At 38.7% G+C, this 12,786-nt stretch overlaps 1 protein-coding gene across 2 annotated transcripts in view; it reads left to right on the forward strand.

Moving 5' to 3' along the window:
* The window catches only part of HACD4 (3-hydroxyacyl-CoA dehydratase 4), a 38,897-nt gene extending 28,766 nt beyond the window's left edge, over positions 1–10,131 (forward strand). The window contains exons 6-7 of one of the 2 annotated variants that reach the window (XM_032880501.1): positions 8,305–8,430; positions 9,295–10,131. In XM_032880501.1, coding sequence (XP_032736392.1) covers positions 8,305–8,430; positions 9,295–9,377 — 209 coding nt within the window. In that variant the 3' untranslated portion in view covers positions 9,378–10,131. The remainder of the gene's footprint in view (positions 1–8,304; positions 8,431–9,294) is intronic. The other variant, XM_032880502.1, reaches the window with a different exon arrangement.
* Positions 10,132–12,786: the final 2,655 nt, after the last annotated feature.

Genomic DNA, 12,786 nt, shown 5'->3' on the forward strand with positions numbered 1-12,786 from the left:
TTGTGGTTCTAAACAAATTTTAGGATTACTTATTCTTGTTCTATGAAAAGTGCTATTGGCATTTTTGTAGGGATTTCATTGAATCTACTTTGCTTTGGGTAGTATGGTTATTTTAATGATAGTCTTCCCATTTGTGAGCATGGTATATCTTCTTTTTGTGTCATCTTCAGTTTCTTTCTTCAAAGTCTTACAGTTTTCAGAGTATAGGTCTTTCATCTCCTTAGTTAAGTTTATTCCTAGGTATTTTATTCTTTTTGGTGCATGTATAAATGGTTAGTAGCATATAGAAGAAACATAACAAAATTCTGTTAATTTTGTATCCTGCAAATTTACTGAACTTACTTATCAGTTCTAATAGTTTTTTGGTGGAGTCTATAGGGTTTTCTGTATGTGGTGTAGCATGTCGTCTGCAAATAGTGTTAGCTTAACTTCTTCCTTGCCAATTTGGAAACTGCTTTTTTTTTTTTTTTAAAGATTTTATTTATTCATTTGACAGAGGTCACAAGTAGGCAGAGAGGCAGGTAGAGAGAGAGAGAGGGGAGGAAACAGGCTGCCCACCAAGCAGAGAGCCCGATGTGGGACTCGATCCCAGGACCCTGAGATCATGACCTGAGCCCAACGCAGAGGCTTAACCCACTGAGCCACCCAGGCACCCTGGAAACTGCTCTTTCTTGTGTGATTGCTGCAGCTAGGACTTCCAGTACTTTGTCGAGTTAAAGTGGTGAGAGTGGGCATCCTTGTCTTGTTCCTGATCTTAGAGAAAAACCCGTGTTTCTTAAGCACTGAGTATGTTAGCTGTGGGTTTTTCATATATGGCCTTTATTATGTTGAGGTATGTTCCCTCTGAACCCATTTTATTAGTAGAGTTTTTAATCATGAATGGATGCTGTATTTATCAAATGCTTTTTCTACATCTATTGAAATGGTCCTATAGGTTTTATGTTTCCTTTTGTCAGTGTGATATATCACATTGACTCATTTGCAAATATTTAATGACCCTTGCATCACTGGAATAAATCTCACTTGTTTGTGGTGAATGATATTTTTAATGTATTGCTGTGTACAGTTTGCTAATATTTTGTTGAGCGTTTTTGCACTATGTTCATCATACTGGGGTGTAGGGTTTTGTTTTTGTTTTAGTTTAACAGTGTCTTTGATTTTGAAGTCAGGGAAATGATGGCCTTATAGAATGAATTTGGAAGTTTCCCTTCCTATTCTGTTTTTTTGGAATAATTCTTTAAATGTTTGGTAGAATTCACCTGTGAGGCTATTATGGTCCCAGACTGTTGTTTGTTGGGAGTTTTAGATTACAGATTCAATTTCTTTACTAGTGACTGGTCTGTTCAAATTTTCTATTTCTTCCTGAATCACTTTTTTTTTTTTTTTAAGATTTTATTTGACAGAGAGAGACACAGAGAGGGAACACATGCAGGAGGAGTGGGAGAGAGAGGCTTCCTGCTGAGCAGGGAGCCTGATGCGGGGCTCGATCCCAGGACCCCAGGATCACCGGAGCCAAAGGCAGATGCTTAATGACTTAGCCACCCAGGCATCCCTGAATCACTTTTGGGAGATGTATATTAGGATTATCTGTTTCTTCTAGGTTGTCCAATTTGTCAGCATATAATTTTTCATCATATTCTCTTATAATCCTTTGTATTTCTCTGCTATCAGTTCTTCATTTTTAATTTTATTTTAGTTCTCTTTTTTCTGATGAGTCTGGCTAAAGAATTCTCAATTTTGGTTATTTCAAAGGACCAGTTCTTGGTTTCATTGATCTGGGGGTTTTTTTGTTTTTATTTTTTTAGTTTTTCAATTAATTCTACTAAAGTCTTTATTATTTCCTTCCTTCTACTTTCTGCTAGCTTTGGGCTTTGTTCTTTTTCCAGCTCCTTGAGGTATAAGTTTAGATTATTTGAGAGTCATATTGTTTGTTGAGATAGGCCTGTATTGCTATAAATTACCTTCTTAGGACTGCTTTTGCCACATCCCAAAGATTCTCACTGCAATGTTTCCATTTTCATTTGTCTCCGTGTATTTTTTAAAATTTTCTTTGATTTCTTTGTTGATGCATTCATTGTTTAATAGCATGTTGTTTAGCCTTCATGTATTTGTATCCTTTCCGGAGTTTTTCTTATAATCGATTTCTAGTTTCATATTGTCATGGTTGAAAAAATGCTTGATAGGACTTCAGTCTTTTTAAAAAAATTTTTGAGACTTGTGTTATGGCCTAACATTTGATGTATCCTGGAGCATGTTCTGTTTGCATTTTAAAAGAATGAACATTGGGGTTTTTTGGTTTGTTTGTTTTTTTAAATGGAATGTTCTGTATATATCTGTTAGGGCCCTCTGGTCTAATTATGGCACTCCCTTCTGGCCTGCAAAGTTTCTGCTGAAAAAATCAGCTGATAGCCATAGGGGATTTCCCTGTGGTTAATGGGTTTTTTCTCTTGCTGCTTTGAAAACTCCCTCTATATCCCTGCCTCTTGCCATTTTATTTATTATGTGTCTTGCTATGGACCTCCTTAGATTTATCTTGTTAGGAGCTCTTTGTGCTTCCTGAAATGTGATGGATAGATCTTTTCTTTCACAGAGTAGGGAAGTTTTCAGTTATTTCTTCAAATAAGTTATCTACTCCCTTCTCTTTCTTTCTCTTCTGGGATCCCTATAATGTGAATGTTGTTACTCGTCACAATGTTGTTGAGTCCCCTTTACTGAACTCTTTTCTTAATTTTTTTTGTTTTTGCCGTTCACCTTGATTACTTTCTATTACCCTGTCTTCCAGATTGTTGATCTGTTCTTCTGAATCCTCTGATCTGCTCTTGATTCCTTCCGGTGTATTTATTTCATTTTTTGACTTCTTCAACTCTGTATTTTCCCTTTGTTGAAGTTATGACTGAGATCATCCACTCTTTTTTCACATTCAGTGAGTATCTTTATGACCATTACTTGGAACTCTTTATCAGGCACATTGGTTGTTTCATTTAGCTCTTCTACTGTGATTCTGTTCTTTCATTTGGGACATATTCCTCTGTCTCCTCATTTTGTCTAACTCTGTGTTTGTTTTTGTATAGTAGGTGAGTTGGCTATGTCTCCTGGTCTAGAAAGTAGTGGCCTTATGTTGAAGGCACCCTGTGGAGCCCTGTAACACAACTTCCTCTTGGTCTTCAAAATCAGGCACTTTGGGAATGTGCACTGTGTGGGCTAAACATGCCCCACTGTTGTGGCTGAACCACAGTTGCTTTCAGTTCAGCCAACTGCCATGACCCACTTTGCCTGCTGTAGGCACACTGGGCAGGGTTTGGTCCTTACACTGTTGAGAGTGCTGTTTGAGGCCTCTGTGACTAGTCGGTGGGAAGACCAGCAGTCAGCCTAGGTGTCTGCAGTTAGCCTCACTGCCACATCATCTGTTCCACCAAAGCAGAGGGCTTATTCCCTACACAGCCAGCTAAGAGCCTGGGCTGCTGAAACTGTGGGTGCACTGATTTGTGGGGCTTATTTCTTCCCTCCCCAGGGAAGGAGTCATTTTGGAGTAGCTTTGTCCCTGCCAGGGCTTTCTGCAGGGTGTGGGAGGCACGAGCCCCTTTGAGGGTTGCCTGCTGAAGGGGGCAGGTTGGATGGGTCAGGTCAGTCACATGGTGCTAGCAAGATAGTGTTAGCACTGGCTCCCCTAAGTGACCAGCCATCTAGGCTGGGAGAGGGGAAGAGAAATAGCACCTGTCAGCACTTTTGTTCCCAGAGAAATCTCCTAAAGATCCTTGCCTTTCCAGCACACAACCCAAGACTAGTCAATAAATTTTCTTGACATATACCCCAGGCACTTTGCAAACTGCTGCTTCTGCACAGTGTCTCCGCCAAGTTACTTATTATGTTGGGTTCTTAAGTGAGGGGACTCAGTTTCCTATTGCCCTCTGGCTCTCCCTGCATTAAGCCTACTGATTCTTAACATTCCTGGATTTAAGCCCCTACACATAGCACTTCAACAACTCTGTTACAGTATGCTCACCACAAATGCAGCTACCATCTCTTACCATACAACACTGTTACAATGCTATTGATTAGATTCCCTATCTTGTACCTTTTAGCCTTGTGACTCACTGATTCCATAATTGGAAGCTTTTATCTCCCACTCCCCTTCACCCCTTTTGCCCAAGCCCCCCACCCCCTCCTCTGTAGCAACCATTAGTTCTCTGTATTTATGGGTATGTTTCTCCTTTTTGTTCTTTTGTTTTTTAGATTCCATATATAAATGAAACCATATGGCATTTGTCTTTCTGTATCTTATTTCACTTAGCATAATATCATCTAGGTCCCACCATGTTCTTGCAAATGATAACATCTCCTTTTTCATGGCTAAGTAATATTCCATTATATATATTTATGTGTGTGTATGTGTACATACCACATCCTGATCCATTCAACTATTGATGGACACTTGGGTTGCTTCCATATCTTGGCTGTTGTAAATCATGTATCTTCTTGAATTAATGGTTTTGTTTTCTTTGGGTAAATACTGTTTTGGAATTACTGGATCATATGGGAGAGATATATATATATATATATATAATTTTTTTTTTTTTTAAACCTCCTTACTGTTTTCCACAGTGACTGCACCCATTTACATTCCTACCAATAGTGGAAGCAAGAGGGTTTCCTTTTCTCCATATCCTTGCCAACACTTGTTTGACAAGTGGGAGGTGGTAGCTCATTGTGATTTTGATTTGCATTTCTGAGATGGTTAGTGGTGTTGAACATCTTATGCCTTCTTCAGAGAAATGTATGCTCAATGTCTTCTGTACATTTTCCAGTTAAATTGTGGTTTTGGTATTGTGTAAGTTCTTTATATATTTTGAATATTAATACTTTATAAGATAATTAATTTGCAAGTATCTTCTCCCACTCAGTAGATTGCCTTTTTTGTTGTGTTGGTTTCCTTCATTGTGCAAAATTTTATTTTGGTGTAGTCCCAATAGTTTAATATTGCTTCCGTTTCCCTTTCCTGAGGAGAGCTTAACAACATAAATATGTTGTTAAGGGAAATATTAAAGAGTGTACTGCCTGTTTTCTTCTAGGAATTTTATGGTTTCAGGTTTAGGTCTTTAATCCATTGAGTTTATTTTTGTGTATGATATAAGGAGTCTAGTTTTTCTTTTGAATGTGGCTATTCAGTTTTCCCAGCATCATTTATTGAAGAGACTCTCTTTCCCCCATTGTATATTCTTACCTTCTTTGTTATGACAAGATATATAGGTATGGGTTTATTTCTTGGCTCTCTATCCCATTCCATTAATCTATATGTCTTTTTTTTTTTTTTTTTAAAGTAGGCTCCATGCCCATTGTGGAGCCCAGGGTGGGGCTTGAACTCACATCCCTGAGATCAAGACCCAAGTGGAGATCAAGATTTGTGTGCTTAACCAACTGAGACACCCAGATGACCCCTATATGTCTTTTTTTTTTTTTTTAAGATTTATTTATTTTAGAGCAGTGGGAGGGACAGAGGAAGAGAGTGTCTTAAGCAGACTCTGCACTGAGTGCAGAACCCAGAGAGGAGCTTAATCTCATGAACAGAGATCATGACTTGAGCCAAAACCAAGAGTCACATGCTTAACCAACTATGCCACCCAAGTGCCCCTTCATCTGTCTGTTTCTGTGTCAGTAGTTTACTATTTTGATTATGCTTAGTCATATATCTTGGAATATGCAATTGTGCTATCTCTAGCTGTGTTCTTTCTCAAGATTGCTTTGGCTATTTGAGGTCTTTGGTGATTTTTTTTTAACTTTTTTTTTCTTTTAAGATCTTTATTTATTTATTTGTCAGAGAGGACAGCAGGGGAAGTGGCAGAGGGAGAGGGAGAAGCAGACTCCTCGCTGAGCAGGAAGCCCAATGTGGGGCTCAACCGCAGGACCCTGGCATCATGACCTGAGCTGAAGCCAGATGCTTAACCAGCTGAGCCACCCAGGCACCCCCAGGTCTTTTGTGATTCTGTACCAACTTTAGGATTATTTGTTCTAATTTTATGGAAAATGCTATTGGTATTTTGATAGGGATTGCACTGAATCTATAGTTTGCTTTGGGTAATATGGACATTTTAGTGATGTTCTTCCAATTCACCGGCATGGCGTATCTTTCCATTTGTGTCATCTTCAGTTTCTTTCATCAGTGTCCTAGAGTTTTCAGAGTATAGGTCTTTCACCGTCTAGGTTAAGTTTATTCCTAAGTATTTTATTCTTTTTGGTGCAATTGTTAATGGGATTGTTGTTTTCTTAATTTCTCCACCGCTTTGTTATTAGTGTATAGGAATGCAGCTGATTTCTAGATGTTAGTTTTGTATCCTGCAACTTTACTGCATTTGTACTGTTTTTTTGTGACATCTTTAGGAGTTTTACATATAGTGTCATGTCATGTGCAGTAAGTTTAACATCTTCCTTGCCAATCTGGATGCCTCTTACTTTCTTATCTGATTGCTGGAGCTAGAACTTCTAGAAACTATGTTAAATAAAGTGGGAGGAGTGGGCATCTTGGCTTGTTCCTGATCTTAGAAGAAAAGCTCTCAGTTTTTTTAGCATTGAGTATGGTGTTAGCTTAGGCTTTTTATATATACCCTTTATTATGTTGAGGAATGGTTCCTCTAAACCACTTGGTTGAGTTTTTATCATAAGTAGATACTGAATTTTGTCAAATGCTTTTTCTTCATTTACTGATCAGGGATTTTATCCTTTGTTTTGTTGATCATGGTGTATCACACTGATTTGCAAATATTGAATCACCCTTGCATCCCCATAATAAATCCCACTTAATTATGGGAAAGATTATTGAATAAGTGTTTGCTAATTTGTTGAAGATTTTTGCATCTATGATCATTATGGATGATAGCCTATATTTTGGGGGGTGGGGGTAGTGTCTTTGCCTGGTTTTGATATCAGGGTAACACTGGCCTTATAGAATATATTTGGAAGCCTCCCTTCCTCTTCTATTGGAATAAATTGCCATGAATAGGTATGAACTTAAATGTTTGTTAGAATTCACCTATAAATCCCCCTGGTCCTGGACTTTTGTTGGGATTTTTTCAATTATCAGTTCAACTTCATTACTAAGTATTAGTCTATTCAGATATTTTTAAGTTGCCCAATTTGTTGGTATATCAATTTTCATAAGTCTTAGAATCTTTTGTATTTATATAGAGCAGTTATTATTTCTGCTGCTTTGATTTTATTTTGGTCCCCCTTTTTTCTTGATGAGCATGGCTAGAGTTTCATTAATTTTATCTTTTCAAAGAACCAGCTCTTGGTTTTACTGGTCTTTTCTTTTTTTTTTTCTTAGTCTCTATTTCCCTCCTTCTACTAACTTTGTATCCTGCTGATTTCTAAGGCTCCCAAAGATAAGCCCTATTGGTTTTCAAAGCCAGATGTTATAGGGACTTCTGTTCCCAGTGCAGATCCCTAATGCCAGGCATCTCTGGTGTGGGGTGTGATCCCCTGGCTTCTTCAGGCTTGTGGTGTCCCTCCCTTTTGTGGTGTCCCTCCCTTTTGTGGTGTCCCTCCCTTTTGTGGTTAGTCTGACCAGGGCACCAACCACAACTCCACACCTCCTACCCTTTTTCATGTGACATTCTCTCCGCAGCTAGCTGTGGAAGGTCTGGTCTGTCTTTAGGTTGTTTTCAGAGCTGTATAGATGTACATGCCTATCTGTTATCTTGGGGCGTCCATGGGATGAGGTGAGCTCAGGATCCTCCTCCATCTTCCCCTCTCTGAACCTCCGTATCTTTTTCTCTGACACCAGCCTCCCCCCTCAAAATGTTTTGGCTAACATTTCTCCCAGAGTTCCTCAGCATTCTTTGAATTTTCCTAGTGGGTAAGGAGGGAGAAGGAGCTCTTCCAAGGCCAGTTACACTGAGAAACTGTAGAGGAAAACCAGTTTCTTTACTGCAGAACTTTTCAGAATCTCTACTGTACTAATGTGTTACTGTACTAATGTGTTTTGAAACTCTAAGAAGTAACTCTGTGCAGCATTTTTCAAATTCATTTGTCTGTGAGAAGGGGATATGTAGTGGGGGGATACCATTCTAAGAAACAAATTATTTCTCTGTAGGTATAACCAAGTATAAAATGGATATAAGTTCAAGTCACACTGCCGTAACAGCCTTGCCAGTTGACTCAGCTCTAGCTTTAGCTAAAGGATTTAGCATCTGTCAAAACCATTATTATAAAATTCAAAATATCCTTGAGCTCTGTAGACATTTATATATACACACCCCTGTAGCAGTATGAGGGGAAACTTTCACAATTCCTTCTCTGTTCTTTCAACAGCATTTGCCATCTATCAGTCGCTGCCATATTTTGAATCATTTGGCACTTACTCCACAAAGCTACCCTTTGATTTATCAATCTATTTCCCATACGTGCTGAAAATATATCTCATGATGCTCTTTATAGGTAAGTGGCTTTTCTGTTTTGTTTTGTTTCTGCATTCTTCCTGTGCTTTCTGGTTTGTGCTGCTATCTACTTTAACAGAAAGGTCTGTGAACATAGGAGAAATAGAGGAGGACACCCAGCATGGTGAATTAGACCTTGTTAGTAAAGCACCTAGAAGTTATAACGCTTTTCGCAGGGTATCACAAGATCAAGTATGTCACTGTTTCACTGTATAAAGAACAGGTTTACAAGCAGGTAAAGTACCTGTATTATGTAGGAATTTTAGAAATTTGACTCTGGATACAGGGATCTACAGAGAAAACCTAGATGTCAAACTAAGCAGGCTGGGCCATTTCTGGTTTTCCCATTTATATCTATTTGTTTCCTGTTTGTTTGGTTTTTTGTGCTAGCATTTCCCAGCAGGCACGTGGGAGTAGGTGCTAAAAACCCAAGAAAAATGTGTGGAACAAAAACTTAAGAGTCAAGAAAATTTAATTGGCAAAGGACTTCTGTGATTACATCTCACTTTCTGCAGCTCTGACCTTCACAAATCCCCAAGGTAGTTGGTCTAGAGTCATCGTCAGACAGATAGGAACAATGCATCAGGAAGAAGACAGATGTGAAACTTCAGGGCTGGTAGAGAGCGCTACCCTCCAGAAAGGGAAACATTAATTCCTTGCCTTAAACAAAATAGGAGTGTAGAGGAGTTCACTTTACTTCCCTTTCCTGGCCTCTTGTTTACATGGTCCTTCTTTGAGTCTCCCATGCAAGTGTCTTGTCCTTAGACTCCAAGCAGCACTCTGACTATATTTTAGAACCATGGTTCTTTCCAGAGAAATGGTTAATCAACCTTACTTACTCTTGCCACTTCCTTCCCTGTGTTAGGCATGTATTATACCTACAGTCATCTTTACTCAGAAAGAAGAGACGTCCTCCGAGTCTTTCCCTTTAAGAAAAAGAAAATGTGAAGCACTGCATTCCGATGTGAGAGAAGGAAGGACAGGCTTGTGGACTCAGCTGCAACGAACAACACAGGAAGCAGCCTGCTGGAAAAATACCTGCTACTGGACACGGCTCCGCGACAACCGCCTTCTCGAGCTTGAGGCAGATCGCAGCACTCTTATCCTTGCATGTTCCACGCAACCTACTTTACCAAAGCTGTGGATTTTATACAAGTAACTTTACATTGATTCTTTTCCTGTAAGGCAAATGAGAAATAGATTCACTGGAATGGATTCAATGAAATTGAGAAACCAAACTTGTTAGCCGGGATTTTATCTGTTTACATCTTTTTCTTTTCACTTTGGAGTTTGCAAATAGCAACTCCACAGGAGGGCAACAATGTGAAATATGTGTCAGTTGTCTAGAATAACATTTTATAGACAGATGTCACCCTCACCAGGGCTCACCCCCATCTTACACATTAGACACGCTGAGAAAATTCTACATTTTCCAAGCCCTGAGAAAGTATTCATTAATATTTGGAGTTTGATGCCTTAAAAAGAGGAGACTGATGAAAACAGAATGGATCTTTGGTAAATATACAAATATTTATTTGATCCATATTCCTTTTCTGGGGCAGGGGTTGAAATCAGGCCATGTTACTTACCTTACAGGGAGGCAAAAGGTAAAAATCTAGAGTAAATTATTTTAAAGAAGATAAGGCAGTTAATTAGTGATGTTTCAGATTACTATTGAATTATTTTTGCTAACCACTGTCACATAAGTTACTATTGAATTATTTTTGCTAACCACTGTCACATAAGTCACAGAGTTTTGAAAACTGACTAATATCACTTCTGTATCATCAGTATACATTCACTTTTCTTGAAAGGAGTCTAGAATCTTATTATCCAGTAACTATATAAAAAGGTTACTAAATATTTTATGACATAAAAACCAGGTAGTAAAATATAGTTACAAAAAAATTGGTAACTAGGTAAAGATAACTGATATCTTTATAAATTTAGTATCCTATTTGGGATTTTAAAATACTTAAAATTACCCTTCTAAAAAGCTACATCTTGAGATACCTGGGTGGTTCAGTCAGTTAAGCATCCAATTCTTGATTTTGGCTCAGGTTGTGGTTTCAAAGATGTGCATTCAGGCTGCACATTGGGCTCCATGCACGGCAGGGAGTCCTCTTCTTTCTCTCTCCCCCCTCTAAAAAAAATAAATAGGGGCTCCTGGGTAGCTCAGTTGGTTAAGCGTCTTTGGCTCAGGTCCTGATCTCAGGGTCCTGGGATCGAGCCCCCATATTGGGCTCCCTGCTTAGTAGGAAGTCTACTAGTCCCTCTCCCTCTACCCATCCCCCTTTCAAATAAATCTTTAAATAAACAAAATGTAGGGGCGCTTGGGTGGCTCAGTGGGTTAAAGCCTCTGCCTTTGGCTCAGGTCATGATCCCAGGATCCTGGGATCGAGCCCCGCATCGGGCTCTCCGCTCAGCAGGGAGTCTGCTTCCTCCTCTCTCTGCCTGCTTCTCTGCCTACTTGTGATCTCTGTCAAATAAATAAATAAAATCTTTAACAAAAAAAAAAAAAAGCTTTTTAAAAAAGCTTATTTTTCAAAATTAAAAAATACTGAAAGTTTTGGTGTACAAAGAGAACAAAATCCATTTGCAAACTGTAGGTGACTCAGTCAAGCTTCCTCTCAGTAAATATGGCTACGTAGATTGCTGAAAGCATTACGTGCATCACTAAAGTTGCAGAGCAAGAATTAGAGAAACTATATCGCACTGGACTATTATAAGAAATTAAAATCTTGTTATTTAATTTTTAAACCACATTACCATAAGAGCCTGCCTAGTTCTCAAACCAGACTAAAAAGCACAGTTTATAATTATGGATTGAAAATCAGGTCTCTGCAACAATTGTAACAAAGCTCTGTGATTCCTTTGGTAAAACACAGTCACAACTTATTACGGGTGGTTACCTGTATTCATAATTGAAAGAAAAATTTCATTAGAGGTTAGTGGACTTAAGGATGTCATTTCTCTTCCACTCAAGTTCATGTTCCCCAGGTTAAGAAACTTAGACAAGTAAACATCTACCTAGTTAACTGGATATTACCCAGATTGCAAAGTTGATTTTTTTGGCTGATTTCTTAAACTGTATGTCCATCAAATCTCTATTTCATTTTGTTCAGTGTTGTCAAAGGCTTGGTTTCTCAAATATAATAAATATAGATGAAATAGCAAACTGTTAGATATTTTAGAAGCATAACACATAACTTTTAAAATGATCTTTCTTAGGGCCCCTCGATGGCTTGGTCGGTTAAGTGTCTGACTTGATTTCAGCTCAGGGTCGTGAGATTGGGTCCTGTGCTAGGTGTGGAGCTACTTAAGATTCTTTCTCCTTCCCCACGCCCTTTTCTCTCTCAGGACCTTTCAATGCCAAGTTCCATTGCCTCAAGTTCCTAGTAACCCAAGCTAAGGTGTAGTAATCAACATCAGCAGTGCCTCTGGGACTTAAAAGGGTAGGGTAGTGGGGGGTAAAACTGCTCTGAATGAAAACTACTTTGAAGAATTTCCTTACTCAGCAAAAGTCTGCCTAAAAAATACAACACAGAGACACTGTAATATCATCAAAGTCCCTGGGCTTTTATGTTACCAAAATAGTTGAATGAAAAGCAGTAACACTTCTGCCAAAAGTATCCATTCAATATTAATGTGTTTTCTTTCCCTCCAGTATGTTCTTCAAGAATCACACAGTTATTCTGGTCTTATGTTTTTGTTCAATAAACAGGTTAACGTTAGAATGAGTTGATTCTTAGTTGCTGCATAAGTGTCTACCTTTGTTCAAGAAACACCTTGTGGGACGCCTGACGCACTGAAGGCACAAAATTACAAAACTTTACTAGGCTTCCTGCAAACAAAGTTGTTACCAAAGAATGTACCACATCGCACTGAAGCCCCCTGCCCCGCCCCCAAGAAAAACCATTTTGTTTTAGGATACCTTATTCTGCTTACCTTGAGCAAGTTGTCACCTATAAGACTTTGTGTTTCTTTCAAGAGATAATGTAGCTGTAACATCAGTATCCGAAATATTTCCACAGAGAATCTTACATTTATTGATGTACAAAGAAAACAGTTACATTTTATTGTGTTAAAGTATCAATGATTTAAAATGAAAATATGCTACAAATGATTTCCCCTTTCCCCCACATCTTCCTCTCATTGGCTTATTTTTCTTTTGTAAACATTTTTGCCCCCTTGTTAACTTTTACTTTCTACTTCCAGGTCTAATTGCTATGTTACCTTTCGATATGGCGCTCTTGCCAAGTATATTCCAGGGAGCAACAGTCCTAGGACAGGGAGCCACCTAGGACCCAGACTCTTGGGCTCCACTGGGACCCAGGAACCTACATGTTGTCAGGCT

Source organism: Lontra canadensis, unplaced genomic scaffold (genome assembly GCF_010015895.1).
Source record: "Lontra canadensis isolate GAN:19392208 unplaced genomic scaffold, GSC_riverotter_1.0 scaffold70, whole genome shotgun sequence".
Classification (NCBI taxonomy): Eukaryota; Metazoa; Chordata; class Mammalia; order Carnivora; family Mustelidae; genus Lontra; species Lontra canadensis.